The 22,442-nt window shown below is 38.5% G+C and overlaps 2 protein-coding genes across 4 annotated transcripts in view; one reads left to right on the top strand and one right to left on the bottom strand.

Annotated features, from left to right (window-relative positions):
- Nucleotides 1–2,712, bottom strand: part of LOC115213365 (tyrosyl-DNA phosphodiesterase 1) — an 85,415-nt gene extending 82,703 nt beyond the window's left edge. Inside the window, exon 1 of the mRNA XM_036503600.1 lies at nucleotides 2,686–2,712. Within this exon, the coding sequence (XP_036359493.1) occupies nucleotides 2,686–2,697 (12 nt within the window). The 5' untranslated portion in view covers nucleotides 2,698–2,712. The remainder of the gene's footprint in view (nucleotides 1–2,685) is intronic.
- A 297-nt stretch (nucleotides 2,713–3,009) lies between these two features.
- Nucleotides 3,010–22,442, top strand: part of LOC115213480 (zinc finger protein MSN2) — a 47,744-nt gene continuing 28,311 nt past the window's right edge. For 2 of the 3 annotated variants that reach the window (XM_029782473.2, XM_029782472.2), the window contains exons 1-3: nucleotides 10,930–11,069; nucleotides 16,012–16,154; nucleotides 19,440–19,605. In XM_029782473.2, coding sequence (XP_029638333.1) covers nucleotides 19,467–19,605 — 139 coding nt within the window. In that variant the 5' untranslated portion in view covers nucleotides 10,930–11,069; nucleotides 16,012–16,154; nucleotides 19,440–19,466. Of the gene's footprint in view, nucleotides 3,220–10,929; nucleotides 11,070–16,011; nucleotides 16,155–19,439; nucleotides 19,606–22,442 lie in introns of those variants that run through there. The other variant, XM_036503601.1, reaches the window with a different exon arrangement.

The following is a 22,442-nucleotide window of genomic DNA, read 5'->3' on the forward strand; positions in this document are numbered from 1 at the left end:
GAGTAGCTGATGCATTAGATATTGCTGGTTGTTCTTCACAGCAATGCTTCAGCCATCTGGTCTACAGAGAATGTCTGAGATAAGTTCTTCTACAAAAGATGTGGAGTTTGTTTTTTCCTTCAGTCTTTTTTTTATCCCTTGCATACAAGTATTTTTAAGGGACTTTTTTTTTTGTTTTTGTCTTTGAATAGTATCTTAGTAATTAGTCAGGAAATATGTCATTTTAGACTGTACAACTTTCTATTAATACAATAACAGAGGCATTCAACTCATGTATTGCCAGTTAATAAACTTATTATTCAGTTAATTATGTTAACTATTGTCTTATTTACATGATAGTTATATTCTACCCTTTGACTCTCTTTCGAAGAATCACAAGAAAAAGCCAAAATTGTGGCCTGTTTTCCCTGTGACTTGATTTCCATTCACCAAAGCCTGGTATATCTGGAATGCTGGATCAATAGACCACATCTGTTGTATTTACACAAAATGTGATCCTGAATTTAATGCAACCCCAACTTTGTGTAGATAACAATCAGTATTATACTTTTGCTCTGTGAACCTCAAGTACAACCATAGTTGTTTAGACTTTTTAAGAAACCAATATATTTTCACTGCAAATGTTAAAACACATAAAACAGAAAAATCAAAATAAGATCTAGCATGGTTCCTGTTTTTGCTCAGTAAAAATTGCTTAAAAGCTACTGAGTGAAGGTTGTAGCTTAAGTTTAAAGAAAAGGTTATCAGAAATATAACGAACTTATCAATTAAAAATCATCAAAGTGTGATTCCTCATCTGACTCTTCAACTATCAGCAAACATTCTTCATTTAACTTTTCATCAGAGTCCTGTTCTATTATTTCATCATCTTCGTCATCTAAACTTGTAGAGGTACCTAAAGTTGCATCTTGGCAATTCCACAGCAGGTAATCTTCCGTTCCATCCAGTTTATTACTGATGCCAGTTTTTAGAAAGCTCTTGGAAACCAAATGGTCAGGTAAAGAATTCCAAGCTATTTTAACCCAAGTAACAACAGTAGCAAGGTCAGGTTCTTTGAGATTATCACCTGTCGTATTTTCCATTTCTTCGGATGATATCCAGGACATCCAGTGCTTTCTAAATTCATTTTGAAATGGTTTCTTCAAAACAACATCAAGGGGCTGAAGAATACTCGACAAACCATCTGGGATAACAGCTTCATATGTTTTCATACCTTTCAATATGCGTTTCACTGGCTCAGTAAGGTGAGCCCTAAACTGGTCCCACACCAACATTGCAGATTTGTTTAAATGTGCTCCAGGTCGTTTACTCCAAACCTTTCTCAGCCAAACATCTACCCCTTCTCCATCCATCAAGCCTTTGGGATGACAGTGAACAATAACTCCAGAAGGAAATATTTCACTCTTTGGAATTGTCTTTCTTTTAAAAATAACCATGGGATTTAGCTTGGTTCCATCAGCTAGACAACACATAACTACAGTAAAATGATTTTTTCCGTGTTCTGCTGTTCTCCCATAGATATTTTTACTTCCCAGGGTTCTGGCCCCTGACTTGTCAAAAACCAAAGGCACCTCGTCCATGTTCCCAATTTGACTCAGATCAAAGTCATGCTGTTTTCGCAATTTTATTATAAAACTATAAAACTGCACAATTTTCTCATCCAAATCAGTGGGAAGCTTCTGTGAAGTTTTCGTTTTCTGGCGTGAAGCTAAAGAATATCTTGAGAAGAATCTCTGGCACCAGCCATTTGAAAATTTGAAAGATTGACACACTCCATATTTCTCATCTTGCGACATTTTCTTTGCTTGTAACTTTATATGCAGTGTCGTTACAACACATCCATCTTTCCTTCTCTTTTCCACCCATTCGGCTAATTCTTTCTCCAGTTCGGGATAGTGAGCCTGTTTTCCTCTCAGAGATTGTTTACAACTTGGCATTTTCAGCAGTTGAGCTTTCTCCTTTCGCCATAACCTAATGTTACTCTCAACAACCCCGAATTTTCGAGAGGCTGCACGATTAGTATTCCTTTCAGCAAATTCTATGGCAGTGAGTTTAAATTCTGCACTGTAAGCAATACGTCTCTTTTTCGAATCCATACTTTTAAATCATAAGGCTGTAGAATGGAAATTTTTTAAAGAATTACCAACGTATGTCAGTAATATAACTTTAAAGTTCTGAACAGTAAACTTTTTAATTGACTCATCACTTTTTGACAGATTGGAAACAACACATCACCAGTGTGCAAACTGAATTAATAACTGCCACTGGAATCTATTCGCTACACATAGGATGGATCATAGCCGCAATTAAGTGCGTGTGTATTTCGTTTGATGTCTCAGGAATGCCATTTTCAAATTTCACCTTTATACATATTTTTAACACTCGAGTATAATGCTACCCACCTAGTTTCGACCCTGACATTTTCTCATGGTAAATTTCTCGCATTGTACATTAGTAAATACGATTAATTAGCTTTGTTTGAGAAGGGTTGATGGGGAGGAATGGACAAGAACAACAACGACGATGACGGCCAGGGTGGAATGTCTACTGAGAAGCGAATATCAATGAAGAGAAAGACAGAGAGGAATATCGAACTGTTCGAACAGTTTCGTTTGATTTGCTGTCCTAACACGAAGTCGGTCTGAGCAAACAAATAAAGAGTTGTGGGTTTTGGTTTATTCTTACCTTCGAAGACATCACAGAGTGTTCAGAAGCATTGGAGGAACATATTCTATTTATTCTCACCAACTTTTCGAATACATTCTTATTGACTGAGCCTTATGTATATTTCACAACATAAAAATTACATAATATCCTAAATATTTCTAAATTATTTCGAGATATTTTTTCGTTTCTCTCGAAAATATAGAAAATTAATTTTTTTTTTTAAATCACATTTTTTTAATACGAATCTATGGTTGTTGCTATGGATACTGGCGCCAAAATTGAGTGACAGAAAGCTCATGACGATGATGCTTTGTTTACGTTCTTTATTTGTCTACATTCGGCCACGAGCGAAATTTAGGGCGAGTTTCGAGTGCTTCGTAAGCTCACAAATCATGAAATGACCGTTTCATTCGTGTAATTAGTAGAGTACTGTGTACAGATGTACCGAAAACCCTGGAACACAAAATTAAACAAAAACACCCCATCACCGAAACTTCTCTGTGATTGCTCGAACCAGATCGATTTATCAACCGATTTTCCTTTACATCGTCTGTAAGTATTAGAGTCAGAAAATATTCAGTAATCAAAGTATGTCCATTATAATACTCTACTTTCGCTCTTAATTCATTAAGCCGCCGAACTCCTTATACTGGTAAACTAGCAATTAAATATATTTGAGTACTTTGTGCCCGACTGCATTTTGTGCATTCTAATATTAAAAAATAGGCGACCTTTGGTTTTAGTTACCGTATATTTGCGTGACTAGTAGGGGAGCCAAAATATATGATGCAGATCATAAGGTCCATGAATCATTTTCAACATTTCACGTCAGTTTTGGCAACGGGCTAAATACCTGTTAAGTTAGTGGCGGCCTTGGCCTCCGTTCCACATTGGACCTGGCTCTGGCTGCTTATCTTCCCTCAATCTCCTCCAGCCGCACCCTCATCGGTGAGATACTCTACGGGATGATAGAACCCGATGTGGCCCAGGAACTAGAGTCAGCCCTAGCAAATTGGACCACTGAAAGCTTTGCTGTCCCACTGAATACAGGCGCTCTACGTAATTGGAACGTTATCTATTTCTTTACTACCCACAAGGAGCTAAACACAGAGGGGACAAACAAAGACAGACAAAGGTATTAAGTCGATTATATCGACCCCAGTGCGTAACTGGTACTTAATTTATCGACCCCGAAAGGATGAAGGGCAAAGTCGACCTCGGCGGAATTTGAACTCAGAACGTAACGGCAGACGAAATACGGTTACGCATTTCGCCCGGCGTGCTAACGATTCTGCCAGCTATCAGATGCAAGTTGCCTTTGGACAGATTGAGACATCCTTAGACCAGCACCGCTTCGCCTGCCTCCGTCCCACTTTGCAACCAAACAGCAGCACGTGGCTTAATACGGTGTCCTCCCCACCTACAGATACCCTTCTTGACGAGTGCACTTGTATCAGGGTAGCCCAGTGCCTTGGTCTCTGCATGTGTGAGCAGCACAACGGCTATGGTGGAGCAGTAGTTGATGAATTCAGTCTGCATCCATAACACAGGGCAGAATCCCCGACATCCCACTCTGAATGACATAATCTGAAGGGTCCTTCACACAGCTGGCTTCTCATATCAACTGGAGCCAGTAAGTCTCAGCCGTGGAGATAGTAAACGCACCAACAGAACAACCTGCTACTCATACAAGGGAGGCAGATCCCTAATCTTGTATGCCGTGTGCAGCAACATGTTCTTTAGCCCCAACTTTGCTGCATTGGCCACAAACCCAGCTATCACCACCCGTAATGTAGAGGAGAGAAAAATAAATGCATTTAGAAACCTGACTGGCTGCTGTTAGTTTATGCTGGTCAAGGCCTCAGCTGTTCTCAGACCCTGCATTCTTGATTTCCTCTAAAAATCTGAATATCTGCAGCCTGTCTGTGAGACGAACCCTGTAAGGTGGAGTTGCTGCTTGTTTGTTTGTTTGTTTGTTGAGCGAAGCGGTCATCGTCCCATTAGTGGGAGAAATCCGAAATGTGGTCCTTTGCTATTCGTAAGACCCGCAGAAGAGAAAGCAGGTCAACCCCCGACACCGAGAGCATTGACGGATGGATGAATGCGCATCCAGGCTCAGCAGTTGCGTAGGAAGTCGGGGATAAGAAACAGGAAGAAAGAGTGAGAGAAAGTTGGAGTGAAAGAGTACAGCAGGGGTCGACACCCACCCCCCTGCCGGAGCCTCGTCGAGCTTTAGGTGTTTTCACTCAATAAACACACACAACGCTCGGTCTGGGAATCAAAACCGCGATCCTCCGACCGCAAGTCCACTGCCCTAACCACTGGGCCATTGCGCCTCCACTGGAGTTGCTGCTGCACCAGGTGTTGCTGGCCATTTCCCTCAGTAACTCTATTGTGGTCGTGTCTGCAGGGCACTGGCTGAATGCATCATTTGTTCTAGAGTTTATTCCCTGCCCCCATTTTCTGCTGCTTAACCCCTTAGAGTTCCGATTATTCTATCAAACATAATGCTTATTAATTCACATTGATTTGAATTAATCATGCATTGTCTCATATCTTCAAGATCTTGATGGTGTAATTACCTAATATAGAATAACATTGTAGGGTAGGTGTGAGAGCCTGGATCTGGTCAGTTTGAACATAAAACAGATTAACTATTTTGGCCGGTTTAAAGACTAAAGGGTTAATCCCTCTTTTTTTGTTTCCTTCTAATTAAATTGAGATTCAATCTTTATGTAAATAAAACTCATTTTTACTGTTACTTTTGCATTGACACAGGCTTAGCATCTGTCAACCTACAGTGACTCATAAATCTTAGTGTGACTGATTAGTCTAAAATAAGGGACCTTTTGTGTTGTCCGTCATCAAGTTGGAACTAGAAGCCAAAGTTCCATTAACTTACTACAGTTGCATAGAAAGACAGAACACAGATAATATCCTGCATAAACCTAAAAAATGACAAGATCATGGCTGCAGTGCCTCTAATCATAGATCTCATTCAAATCAAATTGACCTAGGTCTAAACAACAGTACATAAAGCTTCACAAGTAAAAGAGGAAACCTCTATTTGCTAGAAATAGCAGCCAGATCTTGTTCAAATAAGAGCCTATATTATCATCGCAAAGTTTGCTTGTTTCTTGTGTTGTTGAGCCGGTCAATGATAATATCATCATAATTGTTCAACCATGGTCGAGACAATGGAATTTACTATGTTACTCCAGACTTCACGGTCCATCATAGCATTACGGAGGTCCTGTTGCTGGATGCCTGTATCCCTGGAGATTACATCAGGGTAGGAGAGTGTGCGCCCTCTGGTATTGTGAGTAGATGGCTTCCAGAGGAGAAGAGTAGAAATTACCTCGTTTTCAACTCTACAACAATGTCCAGCAAACTGGACTCTTCTACCTTTCACAAGAGATGATACAGGTGGTAATTTCCCATATACTTGTACTTTGGTTGGATGACGCTTCCACGAGAGATTTTGATGATGATATACTTCAAGATCTAAGTTGCCACTTTTGAAGCAGATGGCTTAATTATCATTGTTATGGTGTACATGTGAAATGTGCTTGCTCTGTGAATAATAACTGAAGCAAACTCACTGACATTTAACTCAAATATTTATCACCAGACATAACGATATTTGGTGTTGGATTTTTACAATGAGCAATATTAAAAATTGCTAACTGAAAGGGAGAAAAACTGTTCTATGAATGTATGAAGCTATCTCTTCAAGAGCCAAGAATATTCTATGCAAAATTCAGAGGCATCAGTAGTCAGTTATCTGGGCTCTGCCTGGCAAGAGGTAAAGCATGGGAATCGGTCAGCTGCCCTCAACACTCTGTGACAAGTTAAAGGGCCAAACTGTTTTTATAGGAGACAGGAGGTTAAGTTTAAAACCCTATCATGCTACAGCTTTGATTGGTCAATTCATACATCAATCATATGAAACTTTGGTTCACTCATGGTGCCTAAGCAAATACCAAGCAATTAGGGTTCGAATCCCTGCTACTCTATGAAAAAGGAGGGTTGTTATGGATAATGTGGTCATACTTGCTGAATGAAGTGACGTCTGAAAAATCAGTTAAGATTGTCATGGTTGGAAAGCCTTTGATCATTGTTCTGACAGATCAGGACTGACCTAGAGTTTAATGACAACACAAAGATGCGCCATTTCTTTGGGAAAAAGAAAAGCAATAGTAACAAAGGATAAAGATCAAGGTGCTAATCTTACACACTCCCAATTTAAAGGAAGTCTCAAATTCTAGGATATATTTCTTTACTACCCACAAGGGGCTAAACAGAGAGGGGACAAACAAGGACAGACAAACGGATTAAGTCGATCACATCGACCCCAGTACGTAACTGGTATTTAATTTATCAACCCCGAAAGGATGAAAGGCAAAGTCGACCTCGGCGGAATTTGAACTCAGAACGTAACAGCAGACGAAATACCGATAAGCATTTCACCCGGATCGCTAACGTTTCTGCCAGCTCACCACCCTCAAGTCTCAAATTCTAGGATAATTTTAATAATACATATTTAAGAGTCTGTTGAGTAGTTATGGTTAATACATTCCATGAAGGCCATCAAAATTATTCCCATTTATTGGCAGAAATAAGTTTAAGAGCTAAAACGTATACTTCTGCACCTCCACCTAAAAAAATCTATGAAATTTGATAAAGAAATAAGTCAGTGTCACAAAAACTCAGTTTCAAAAAGTGAAAAATGTGTTGTCATCAATCTCTGATGTTATAGCCCACATGAATAACCTTTCATACAAGCTCACTCCGAGCTCTTGAAAATTCTAGCACTTGGTGGTTATTGCAAAACACAGAGGCCATTGGGTATGAGGTAGAAGTAAGATTTTGAGCTGAACAATGTATCCAGCATAAAGTGCTATACTGGATTGATAAAGGAGCCCTTCAAGAAATGCATATACATCGTTACCAACATCGCTTTACTGGCACCTGTGGTGATGGCATGTGTAAAAAGATTCGAGCAAGGTTGTTGCCAGTATCGCCCGAGTGGCCCCCGTGCCGGTGGCACGTAAAAAGCACCCACTACACTCACGAAGTGGTTGGCGTTAGGAAGGGCATCCAGCTGTAGAAACTCTGCCAGATCAAGATTGGAGCCTGGTGCAGCCATCTGGTTCACCAGCCCTCAGTCATTCGTCCAACCCATGCTAGCATGGAAAGCGGACGTTAAACTATGATGATGATGATGATGATGATGAACTATATCACATCATTTGGGTGCTACAAGAAGCAAAACATCACTGTACTGGTCAAGCACATGGTGTTTGAAGGATAAGGCTGCTAATTACATCACTTGCCTCTATCAAATAAGATAGATTTCTTTATTGGCCACACGGAGCTGAAATACAGAGGGGACAAATACAAATGTAGAGCTTTTCGAAGATGGAAAAAGAAAACAGGAAACAAATGTAAGATTCCGATCGAAAGGAATCGGAAAAAAGAAGGAAAAACAAAAAAAAAAGGGATCGTGTATCACAGAAACAAATTTTTTTTTAACAGTAAGAAACAAGATTAAGTTCTATCTAATAAGAGAGCTTCCAACAGTGGCAGATATGGACAGTGCTTAGCAGAGAAGAGATGGATACTTATGAGCTCTCTCACAACCAGGATGTATCTAAATACCGTGTCAGAGACCATAAACATTGCTTGCTTGAGCAGAAGTACATTCTCAGACACTAGTCCAAGCTTTGTGGAATAAACACCAAGGTACCTTTTCCCAATTGCTTCTCACAGTCGACTCTCTGTGCACTCCTTTTCTTCATTCCATTACTCATTACATCATAACCTTTTTGCACTCTCATCCTTCTCTTTCTCATTTCCTCTTTTACACCTCCTTTCTCTCTTCATTTCTTCTGTTTCTTGTTTTTCCTCTTTATTCTTATTTCCTTTATTGCCCACAAGGGGCTAAACACAGAGGGGACAAACAAGGACAGACAAACGTATTAAGTCGATTATATTGACCCCAGTGCGTAATTGGTACTTAATTTATCGACCCCGAAAGGATGAAAGACAAAGTCGACCTCAGCGGAATTTGAACTCTGAACGTAGCGGCAGACGAAATACAGCGAAGCATTTTGCCCGGCGTGCTAACGTTTCTGCCAGCTCGCCGCCTTATTCTATCTTTATTCTATCTCTTTATTTTCTTCTCTATTCTATCTCTTTCTTGCCTTTTGTGCCTCTCTACACTTCTAGATCTCCTTTTATCTCTTTTCTCTTACCTAAAAAACAATTCTTCTGTCTTCAACCATGAGTTACCATTCTTGCACTATTAACGCACAATGATTTTTTTTTCATTAGGAAAATGTTAACGAAATTTTTGTATCCATTTTCCCAAAAGGCTTTGTAGAATTCACTTTCTCCATAACATTCATCCATAGATCTTAAACATGTGCATCTGATGAATGTAAGCTGTTCAGTCTTACACAAAACTCAGTTATATCAAGCCATTTGTTTCTATCCTCAACATCATCATCGTTTAACGTCCACTTTCCATGCTAGCATGGGTTGGACGATTTTGACTGAGGGCTGGCAAACCAGATGGCTGCACCAGGCTCCAATCTTGATCTGGCAGAGTTTCTACAGCTGGATGCTCTTCCTTACGCCAACCACTCTGAGAGTGTAGTGGGTGCTTTTTACATGCCACCGGCACGGGGGCCAGTCAGGTGGTACTGGCAACAACCTCGCTCGAATCTTGGCTTTCCAGACCCTAGTTGAACCATCCAACCCATGCTAGCATGGAAAGCAGACATTAAACGATGATGATGAAGTATCATAAAAGCACGACACTAATTGTGGCTCTTTTGGTTGTGTATTAAATTGATACTTATCTCACTGGATAGAGTACCTTTTTTTTTGCTGATTCTACCTCTGCTGGATCCATCCATCTTCTTACTAAACAGCCACATGTGATTGAATGTGGTTTATAAGCAAAAAAGAAAAAAATAGCACATAAATATATGAAATAGTGAGGATGTATAATTTAATAAAGATCATTCAAATCAAAATATGAAATCAAAATTACATTCGATGACTGCCATCCGTGCTAGCGGGGTGCAAAGAGCACCATACGAGTGTGATCGTTGACAGAGCAGCTAACCGGCTTCCGTGTCAGTGGCACGTAAAAGGGCACCATTCGAGTGTGATCGTTACCAACGTCGCCTTACTGCCACCTGTGCTGGTGGCATGTGTAAAAGATTCGAGCGAGGTTGTTGCCAGTACCACCTGACTGGCCCCCGTGCCGGTGGCACATAAAAAGCACCCACTACACTCACGGAGTGGTTGGCGTTAGGAGGGGCATCCAGCTGTAGAAACTCTGCCAGATCAGACTAAGCCTGGTGCAGCCGTCTGGCTTCCCCAGACCCCAGTTGTATCATCCAACCCATGCTAGCATGGAAAGTGGACGTTAAACGATGATGATGATGATATATATATATGTTTGTTTGTTTGTTACTATCTACTTGCCTTTGCATGATAGATGTAAATGAGTTCCACCGTCATGTAAGCAGTATGCTTCCTTTTTAGTCTTCTGTGAAAACATATCTGTTCATATGGGAATACTAGCTTACTTGAAAATAGGTGACAGGAAGGGCACCCAGCCGGAGAAAGTCAGCCTCTGCAAGTTATGGCCGGCCCATGTGAGAATAAAAAAGGGGACGTTAAGACAACGATGATAATGATGTGCGCATGTATGTGTGTGTGTGTGTGTGTGTAAATGCATGCATAGTAAAAAAAAAAATAATTAAAAAAAAAAATATATATATATGTTTGTATCTATGCATATATTTTAATTATTACATATATATATATATATATATATATATACATACATACATATAATGTAGACTATAATATTTTTAAGATGCATAAAGAATCTAGCATGGATGTTGCGTGTGGATGGAACCTCATAAATGCGACACAGGATGTAACTCAGGTATCAGCGGTGAGGTGGGGTCCGAATTAACCCCCCCCCCACTCCATCCGTAATGTCTTCCGGTCTGTCCTACCATTCGATTTTATTATATTTTCTTATTTTTGTAAAAATTTTTTATGTCATTTTTTTTTTGTATAATCATTCGCTCGTCTGACCCCAAAATCAGATTGTATCGTCCCCTCTTCGTTTGGCCCCTTGTGGGTAATAAAAAATCAGTTTATAAAACGCACAATCGATTCTAAAATCCATTTATTCACGAGCAATATTTACCCTTTTTTTGTTTTTAACTTGAGGCGAGATAGAGAGACTGATATTTCGCTTGGTTCATTTCAAGACCTGTCAAAAATATCGACCACTAAACAGTTTGGAGTTTAGCACACTCCTGAATATTTTGATGTGCTTCACCGTCTCAGTTCCTGTTGTTTATTTTGAGGTTTGTATTCATAATATCTCAATTGTTCGTTCCTTTCGTTTGACACATGTTATATGGATTCGGTTGACTTCCATTCGAGTATTTGATCATCGTTTACGGTCGCCGATTCCTCGCACTTAATGTTATAAACGTAAATGTGACGGCTTTGCTCGATTGCTGGATGCTGGTCGCCTCCCTTTGTTAAAAGGTTGACATCTGTCAATTGCAAAATTTCGGGGTTTTGCGGGATGTTGGGCCAAAATCACTCGATGTGTGTGCGATGGTGTTTGGCATTGAAATAATTGTATCGTAGAAGAGTTATGTTAGCCATTCAAGAACACAGAAAAACTATTATATTCACTTTGCTTACTGCTTAATAATATAATCTCTCTCTCTCTATATATATATATAACATAAATATGAGAGAGAATCCACTATGTGGACGCTCTTACGCTAGACATAGATCCGCAAGGGTCTGAACCACTAAGAATTAACATATATAGGTACTACTTGAGAACAGTGTTCCCGGTGCGCGCAGTCGCGTAGTCGCGCTAGCTAGTCGTGACCAGTCGATCCTACTAAGGCTACCTATCAAAGTAAACGAAATACAAAATAAACAATTTTTTTACACAAAGTGAATAGTTTTTATTAAACAAAGTAAATAAAACACAAAAACTCAAAGTAAGGATCGACTAGTCATGACTAGCGAGTGCGCGCACCGGGACCACTGTTCTCAAGTAGTACCATATATATATATATATATATAGAGAGAGAGAGAGAGAGAGAGACGGAGGTGGGGAGAGAAATTACGATAAATACCAGTTCCTATCATTTGTTCTTTGCACGTTTTGCCTCTGAAGTTCTTTGTAAGTCTGCGTTGGATCTGAATGCCTTTGGATGCTTAACCACACCGCATCATCTACGTTAAGCTCTAAATCCTACAGTAGCAGTCATGCATCTCCATCTACACGCAAGATATACTCCCTGTGTGTGAACAGAAAAATAAACATCAGTTGCTTTTTACTTTTCGACAATACATAACTGCTGTTGAAGAAAGTAACTGAAGAATGAACTGGTGTTAATACCTGCAACACGACACTTTCGAATCCAAACGTCAACACTTGACAATTCTTTTTAATGATATAACGAAAGAAAAAAGATTTTTCCTAACTCTTGTTAACGTTCTAATCTATAGTCTCCTTAAAGAAGTCTGTGGATTAGAATTTTTGGACATTCGTGTCTGCAGAGTCGTCAGCATTGTCTGCCTTTGTGTGTGTGTATGTATGTATGTATATATATATTATAAGTTCAGCAAAATTTAGATTCAGATGAATATGGTACTTAAGTTAAAGGCACCAGAATTTGGTATGGTATTATCCATATAAATCAAATGGGGTGATTATAATCATCCTTGTTGCTTATTTTGATACATACATATATATATCAGCCGAAATTGCGAAGATGATCCGGTTCTTGACTGATGACTGAGGGCTTCGAATGTCCCGTCCTGTGGTTCTTGTGTCGTCTTCTAGGTGTTTCACGTTCTTGTCCCAGTTTGTATATATTTTTTTACTTTTTACATATATATATATATATGTATGTATGTATAAACACACGCAGAAATGAAAGAGTACTCAATATAATACCCCCCCCCCCCAAAAGAAAGGCAGCGAGCTGGCAGAATCGTTATCATGCCGGCAAAATACACAACGGCATTTCGTCCGTCCTTATTTTCTGAGCTCAAATTCTGCCGGGATCGACTCTGCCTTTCATCCCTTTCGCGGTCGATAAAATAAGTACCAGTAGATCACTGGAGTCAGTGTAATCGACTTAATCCCTTCCCAGAATTTGCTGAAATTGTGCCGAATTTTGAAACCTACACGAACGTAATGCGACTCGTTGGCAGAATCGTTACGGCACCGGGCAAAATGCTTCGCGGCATTTCTCCCGACTTTTACTTTTCTGAGTTCAAATGCCACCGGGGTCGATAAGGTAAGTATCAGCCGAGAACTGGGATCGATGTAATCGACTTACCCCTCCCCTGAAATTGCTGGCTTTGCGCCAAAATTTGGAACCAATATAATACGAACGAGTTGTTTTGTCTTATCGCAAACTTAAACTTTCCTTTCAGTTTAGAAAATGGTCAATAATAATTGTCCAAGACTTTTACACAGTGTTATAGCGACTGTAATTGGCCAGTACTCTACTACCATAAGGTCCATTCAAATTGTCTTGACACTCGTCGGAACTCATTAAAAATTGTGAAGAAGCAACGGTAAAAAGTAAATGTTCTTTCTACTGTAGGCACAGGACAAGTAATCTTGGTGAAAAGAGACTGGTGCAGACTTCAGTGCTCGACTGGTGCTTGTTTTATTGGCCTTGAAAGGATAAAAGACGAAGTTGACCACGGGGGAATTCGAACCCAGAACGCAAAGAGGGACGATATGCCGATAAGTTGATTGTCCGGCGTGCTAACGATTCTGCCAGTTCACTGCCTCGATAATCGTTAGTAATATACGAATACAAAAGTAACAAATAGTTGTCAGTGATCCGTGACGACTTTACTTTTGTAGACAAACTGAAAAGGTAGAGATCGGGGGAAACGTGCGAAAATGAAAGCTTATAAATTGCTGATGGGAAACCCTTGTAGGAAGTGAAAACTACTTTAAGCCAACATAGATCGCGGTTAATGTTTACATCTTGACCCGTAAACATTAAACCTAGATCGCTCTGAGAACATTCGAAGATGATTTAATTGTCTTCGTCACTATTCCAGGTTTCTCACTTTTGTCATCTGTTGTTTAAACGAATGTATAAAAGAGAAACATGGTGTTGCGACAAAGTATCTTCGAACCGAACCGGTTATTGTAAATAAAAGCGCAGGACATGTACTACGAGTTTTTTTCTTTTTCTTTTCTTTTCTTTCCTTTGTCATTAATTTGTTTCGCAACCGTGTAAGAAATTTTCTAACGCTGCGCTACGGTCGGCTTATTTTGCTTGGGGGATCTTTTGGGGTGTCACCGCCTTTCAGTTATAGTTTCTCTGTTAACTTGCAAGGGACGTAACTCAATGCACTAACGTTCTTAACACCCCCCCTCCCTCTATCTTTTATACCTTGAAGGGTTTCTGTCGAACAAATCGACTTCTTTTGCCGAACTGCTAAGTTTTAGAAACGTGACGAAAAGAAAAAAACACCAGCTGTCAAGTGGTGTGGGTGACAAACGCAAACATATTCGGATCTTTTCCTTTTAAACGGCAGACAATTTCTAGTTAACTAAACACTTTAAAACTTCGTATTCTGGTAGAATGTGTCAAAATAAAACATTTTTTTCTCTTGGCTTTCTTGAGAAAATTGTAATTTGTTTGTTTAACGTAGTTTAATTTTTCGAATTTTAACCAATCCTATGCTCTCTTTTGAGCTAAAATCATTTGCTGCGTCTTAAACTGAGACATCATGTCACTACCCCTCAACCTAACCTTAACCCTAATTTTTTTTTTCCTTATTGTTAAATTAATTTAATTGTTATGCGTGTAAAAAAACCCGAAAGCAATGGAAAATGATTTAAACAATTACCAAACAAAATAATTCTATAATTTTATACACATGCTCTCCGTATACGTACGGAAAGCGTGTGTATAAAATTATTGAGTTATTTTGTTTGTTAATGTTTAAATCATTTTCCATTGCTTTCGGGGTTTTTTACACGCATAACAATTAAATTAATTTAACAATTAAGAAAAAAAAATTAGGGTTAGGGGGGAGTTTTAGGGTTAGTTACAGGATGTTGTCTCAGTTTTAGACGCAGCAAATGATTTTAGTTGAATGGAGGTAATCGATTGGTTAAAATTGCCGAAATGCTCGGATTTTCAGACGAAATATCTTACAAACTATAGAATTTTCTCAATAAAGCCAAGAAAAAATGATGTTTTATAAACACAGTATACGAAGTTTAAAAGTGTTTAGTTAACTAGAAATTGTGTTGACATCTGCCGTTCAAAAGGAAAAGATCCACATATTCCCTCATATATATTGGTAAAAACGGTAAGATAACGAAAGAAAGAAAGAGACCTCAATATTATGTAAATAGAGGAAATTTATCTGTAAAATAATATGTGACAATTATTCAATAGCCAAGATAAAACTCTGAGTTTCGGATGCCAAAGTGGAAATCCACAACACCATCGCCAAATAAGCGAAGGATGGTGTTGTGGATTTCCACTTCGGCATCCGAAACTCAGAGTTTTATCTTGGCTATTGAATAATTGTCACATATTAATTTACAGATATATATATATATATATATATATAAAATTAGAAAAGAAACACCTTTTATCAATTCAAAATGAACAATTAAATTACACCATCTAGAAAATTACATATAATAGAAATATTAAAATAACAATGAAATATCAATGATTAAGTAAATTGCAAAAAAATAATAAAAACGTATATAATTGGTAGAATAATGACACGTGTTTCGTGGCTATATTTAAGAAATGGTTATAGTAGAAGTAAAATCACTTTTGCAATTGCTTCTGAGGTAGGTATTTCTGTAGTCCTATCTTGTAATACTTTTCTAGCCTCTACCACCTTCAGATTTAGCCTTTCTGTGTTAGATTTTGGGTGGCGCATCCTAAGTCCTGTCATTATTTTTCTTGTTTTCCTGTCTATTTTGATAGAGTGTTGATACTTATTATTATTTTTTTTTATAACGTGGTGAGCTGACAGAATCGTTAGCATGCTGAGCAAAATGCTTAGCAGTACTTCACCCACCGCTGTGTTCTGAGTTCAAATTCCGCCAAGGTCAACTTCACCTTTCATCTGTTCAGGTTTGATAAATTAAGTACCAGTGAAACACTGGGGTCAGTGTATTCAACCAGTCCCCTCCCTATAAATTTCAGGCCTTGTGCCTATAGTCAAAAAGATATTATTATTATTATTATTATTTATTTTTTTCTGTAGACAGACGTGCATATTCCTGCTCAGCAGAAGTTAAATTTCTTTCAAGTATAACTCAAGAAAGGAACATTTGTTTTTAAATATTTTCTTCGTAAAACCCTCCTGGAACCCTCTGGATATCTCTCCCATATCGGGGGAGAAACAAGGTTTGTAATTTTGGGCATTTTAAACATAATCTTCTTGATTTTACATGGGCATTTTCAGAAGTGCTAGTTTCAAGTTTCGGTTGAAAAATAGTTTGAACTGTGAAGTGTTCTAATTCCACTTGAGCAGTGGCCTCTTGCTCTTATGTGGGTGAACTGCTCTGATATTCATATAAAATCGGGCATGGTTTTGTTTGCTTCCCAACCATGTGGTTTTGGATCCAGTCCCACTGTGTAACATTTTGGACATGTATCTTCAACTGCAGGTTAACCAAAGTCTTGTGAGTATATATGGTAAACAGAAACTAGAAAAAGTCTATCATAGATAGATAGACGGACAGACAAACAGACATATATTGGGTCATCCCATGAATGTTTTTTTCATACTTTTTCAAAATTAAAAAAAACAAAGTTCTTTTTTAATCTAAAATATACTCTTTTTCATTTTCTACAATGCTCTTTCATCTATCTAGTAGACTTGCAAGGCCCTTCTTCCAAAATTCATTTGTCTGACAAAAAATACTCCTCCAGTATTGTTCTGACCACGTCTACAGAATTCATATATTTTCTGTTCAAATGATTTTGAAGACAGCAGAATAAATGATAATCAGATGGGGTAATGTCTGGTGGGTGGGGCATCGTTTTCCATTGAAACTGCTCCAACCTTTGGAATGTCATCCTCGCTGTATGTGGCCAAGCATTATCCTGATGAAAGAACAGCTTTTGTCTTGAAACCAAAGATGGTCGTTTCTTTTCTAGCGCTAACTTAAGCCGCTCAATTTGCTCACAGTAGATCTCCTTTGTTATTGTTTGGTTTGGGTTTAAAAGTTGAAAGTGGATTAAACCTTTCATATCCCACCAAACAGATTACAACACTTTAGGTAGGTGAAGGCCTTCTTTAGCCTGGGATGCTGGTGTTTCCCCTTTCCCTGCTCACTGTCTTCGGTGCTTGACATTTTTATAGAGAACCCATTTCTCATCACCAGTCACTATTTGGTCTAAAAAAGGTTCATTTGTGGGATGTGACAGCAGAGATGAGCACATATTCACTTTCTGCACACAATTGGACTCAGAACCCATTGACCCAATTTGCTGACTTTTCCAATGGCATACAGGTGTCGATGAATGATTGAATGACTAAATCCAAGCTTCTCTGCTAGTTCTTCAACAGTTACGATGGGATTTTGTTCCACCAAAGTTTGCAGGATGTCCTCGTCAAGCTATACAGATCCTCCATGATGAGGCTTGTCTTCTAGGATGTAGTTTCCGTCTCGGAATTTCTCGAATCATTGTTGACACTGGCTTATGCTTATTGTCCGATCCCCATATGCTGCGTTAATATTATTTGCACTTTCCGTTGCATTGTTGCTTTTATTGAACTCATAAAGCAAAATATGCCGAATATGCTCCTTTGTCACTTCCATTATAGTTTTGAAAAAGGAACTGTTAAAATCGAACTGCACTCTACAAAACTTACACTAAGAATAAATACAAGGTAAAATTACTACCTGCTTTTATAGCAAGTTGATGCACGTAGTTTATCCCATCCCCATCCGACTTTTAGACCATGCAATTGAAAAAACTGCATTATATGGGATGACCCAATATATATATTGTTGTATCTAGGAATGGTCATTTTGCCAGTTTAGCCAATATATATATATAGATATATAGATATAGATATGGATAGATAGATAGAAAGACAGACAGATGGCTGTTTGTGTGTGTGTTTCTGTTGCCATCAAACAGTCATGGGGAAATATCACCTTGCTTGGAAACAGGTGAGAGTTTGTGACTGAAAGAGCATCCAACTGTAGAAAATTTGCCTCAATAAATTCCACCTAAATGTTGCAAGAATGGAAAAAGCAATGTTAAAACGATGATGATGATGATGATATGTGTGTATGTAATACATATGATTTATTTGTATTTGTTCACAGTTTTAAGATGTCTTAAGGCATATTACGAGGGGCGTTCAGTAAGTAATGCCCCTGACCCACTTCCCATAGCAGTAGAGCAACGAAACTTGGCACAGTTATTAGTCTTTTTCTACATAGGAACCACCCAGAGTTACGCATTTTTCCCATCGTTTGATGCAGCTCTGGAGACCGTTTTTGTAGAAGACCCCAGCTTGGTCCTCCAACCACGACGTGACTTCAGAAATCAAGGCTGCATCATCTGGGAAACGCTTTCCTTTCAAAAACAACTCCATGGCTGGGAAGAGGTGAAAATCAAAGGGTGCAAGGTCAGGAGAGCAGGGGGGATGGAGGAGGAGTTCATAGCCGCACGCCTGTGCTTCTGATTTAGCGACACGCGAGTTGTGAACCAGAGCGTTGTCCTGCAGGAGGAGGATGCCTTTGCTGATCTTGCCCTGCCTCTTGATTTTGATAGCTTCTCTTAATTTCCTCAAAAGTGAAGCATAATAGGCTCCTGTAATTGTGGTACCCTTTGCCAGGAAATCTGTCATCACTACTCCGTCCTGGAGGTGAGTCACGGTGCTTCCACTGCATTGACTGGGCTTTGGTCTCTGGATCATAGTGATGGACCCAGGTTTCATCCTGTGTAATCAGTCTTTTAAAAAATTTTGACTCGTCTTCTTGGCACATCTCCAAATTCATCCTCGAGCACTCGACGCGTTCTTGCTTCTGGAAAGGTGTGAGCAACCTGGGAATCCATCTGACAGACATCTTTTGCATATGCAAATGGTCATGAATGATAGTTTACATAGACCTGGTACTAATCTTGACCTCATGGGCTATTTGGCGAATAGTTATGCGTCGATCTTCCAAAATGGCAGCCTCAACTTGACGGACAGATGCCTCATCAATGGCATAAGGGGCGACCAGATCTGGGAGCTGTTTCCACAGAGTTCCAACCATGTTTGAATTCACGATGCCAGTGTTTTACAAGGTCATATGATGGGGCATCATCACCATAAGTTACATTCATTTCATCAAAAGTCTCCCGTGGTGTGCGTCCTTTCAAATACAAAAAACGGATCACTGCTCGACACTCAACAGGCTCCATTTCACACTTGACTCAGTTCAAACACCTGTAAATCAGAAACCACAATTAGTTCAGAGCTGTAATTTGCCACTTAATCCATAGAGATATAAATAATTGCACATGCAAAATTTCACCTAGATCAAACAACTGCAAGTGGGCCAGGGGCATTACTTATTGAATGCCCCTCGTACATTCTTGTGCTAAACCTTATACACACACACACAAATCCTTGTGGCAAATAAATGTAAGAGATTTTTTGTTCTTTTTTTTTTTACCTTTTAGTTGGTTGACGCAATCTCAAGAAACATCATGTCTGGTGATCTCATGGGAATGAAGGAGAATTTCACATCAATGGTACAGAAGGTGCAACCATGGATCTTGTCTCATTTTATGATGTGGCTGGACTTGAAGGTAGCCGAGTACAAAGTACATGGATGTATGATCCTTGGTGAGTCCCAGCTCAGATTGTTTTGGAAACTATCTTTTTCTGATGCTGCTGTTATTTAACCCCTCCAGTCAACACTGAGCAAAGCAGACTTTGTGATCAGAGGCATTCCAGTCATGACCATCTGGCCTTTTTTTATTTTAAGATGATAGATCTAAGGAAGATTTAGTTGTTCCTTCTAGCAGGATGATTGACCCCACAAAATTCCTGTCTTTGGCATGTCTTGTATGTATTGTTGTTTGACCTTAACCCTTTCGTTACTATATTTCTGACCAAAATACACCCCTTATGTGTTTCAATTAATTTCTAACGTAATCATAAATTTAGTCTGGTTTCATTAAACAACTATAACTTTTTTATTTATCAATATATTAACGTGAATTTTGGAAGATAATTTAATGAAATGTTCTCAACCAATTCTATACTATAATTTTTGTCACAAAGTGACTCTAATTGCAGGTAGATACAGGTAAATTCAACAAAATATAAAATTATTAAAATTTTGTTCAAACATCGCTATAGAAAATGGGTTATTAGCTAATATTCAATTGGGTATACAACAAAATTTTACGATAGAATTTGTTATTCTGGGTAACTTTCTGATACCCATAATAATATTTATGGCAAAATAGTCTTAATTTCATTTAAGATTATGGGAAACCACTTTCTTTCGTTTTGTTTACATTTAGCGTAACGGTTCGTTTCCACCGTAATGATTTCAAATAGGCTCATTCGAAAAAGTAAAAAGAAATAGTCTAAGGCTTTACTCTTCTGGGAAAGTCTGTGGCTTGGTCCAGTTTCTTCAGAAAAATCACCGAAAGAAACAGTTTTTGAATTTTCACTCCATTCAGGTGCCAATTCATTTTCTTTATCACTGTCGGAGGTCTCAGATTTACTGTTTTCACTTTCGGAAAATGAAACATCAGATTCATTATCAAATACCACGTGCTTTTTTTTTTCAGTCATAGAGTTACATTTATGAAGGTCTTCAGTAGAAAATTCTTCAAATTCTGACTCGCTGCTTGATATAATGAAATTCGTATCCATTTTTTGTCAGAATTACAAATTTTGAAAACACAATAGGAACAAATTTGGGAAAAAAATCTCCCAAAATTCACGGAATTAAAATTACACTTCGATTTTTGTACAAAACTGTAGTTGAACTCTTTAAGAAGTATAATACGTGTTTTCACGAATGTACTAAAAAGATTTGCTCTGATATTCTCATTTAAATATAAATAGGTAAATTCGGGCGGTTTTGGGCGGCTTGGTCACATTAACCAAAATTTTTTTCGGGCGGTTTGGTAACGAAAGGGTTAAGTTCAGTTCTCATCAATGCTGATCTCTGTGTCAAAGACATTGCAGCTGTGACCATCCTGTCATCGTTTAAAGGTGTGGTTTAATGGAAATTTAGCTGCTATTTCTAGCATATCAAGAAACCATGTAGAGGCTTACTTGCTGTCTTGCCTATTCAAAGACATTACATCTGTGACCATCCTGACATCTTTTAAAGGTTTGGTTTAAGATAAATTTGGCTGCTATTTCTAGCATGTCAAGAAACCATGTAGAGGCTTACTTGTGTCTTGCCTATTCAAAGACATTACATCTGTGACCATCTTGTCATCTTTTAAAGGTTTGGTTTCAGGTTAATTTGGCTGCTCTTTCTAGCATATCAAGAAATTTAGCTGCTATTTCTAGCATGTGAATAAACCATGTAGAGGCTTACTTGCCTATTCAAAGACATTACAGTTGTAACCATCCTGTCATATTTTAAAGGTGTGGTTTAATGGAAATTTAGCTGCTATTTCTAGCATATCAAGAAACCATGTAGAGGCTTACTTGCTGTCTTGCCTATTCAAAGACATTACATCTGTGACCATCCTGTCATCCTTTAAATGTTTGGTTTAAGATAAATTTGGCTACTATTTCTAGCATTTAAAGAAACCATGTAGAGGCTTACTTATGTCTTGCCTATTCAAAGACATTACATCTGTGACCATCCTGTCTTCTTTTAAAGGTTTGGTTTAAGGGTAGTTTCGCTGCTCTTTCTAGCATATCAAGAAACCGTGTAGAGGCTTACTTGCTGTCTTGCCTATTCAAAGACGTTACTTCTGTGACTATCTTGTCATCTTTTAAAGGTGTGCTTTAATAGAAATTTAGCTGCTATTTCTAGCATATACAGAAACCATGTAGAGGCTTACTTGCTGTCTTGCCTATTCAAAGACATTACATCTGTGACCATCCTGTCATCTTTTTAAGGTGTGGTTTGAGAAAAATTTGGCTGCTATTTCTAGCATGTCAAGAAACCATGTAGAGGCTTACTTGCTGTCTTGCCTATTCAAAGACATTACATCTGTGACCATCCTGTCATCTTTTAAATGTTTGGTTTAAGATAAATTTGGCTGCTATTTCTAGCATTTTAAGAAACCATGTAGAGGCTTACTTGTGTCTTGCTTATTCAAAGACATTACATCTGTGACCATCCTGTCATCGTTTAATGGTTTGGTTTAAGGGTAATTTGGCTGCTCTTTCTAGCATGTGAATAAACCATGTAGAGGCTTACTTGCTGTCTTGCCTATTCAGAGACATTACAGTTGTGACCATTCTGTCATCCTTTAAATGTGTGGTTTAATGGAAATTTAGCTGCTATATGTAGCATATCAAGAAACCATGTAGAGGCTTACTTGCTGTCTTGCCTATTCAAAGACATTACATCTGTGACCATCTTGTCATCTTTTAAAGGTGTGCTTTAATGGAAATTTAGCTGCTATTTCTAGCATATACAGAAACCATGTAAAGGCTTACTTGTTGTCTTGCCTAATCAAAGACATTACAGTTGT

The sequence above is a fragment of the Octopus sinensis genome, linkage group LG6, assembly GCF_006345805.1.
Source record: "Octopus sinensis linkage group LG6, ASM634580v1, whole genome shotgun sequence".
NCBI classification, from domain to species: Eukaryota; Metazoa; Mollusca; class Cephalopoda; order Octopoda; family Octopodidae; genus Octopus; species Octopus sinensis.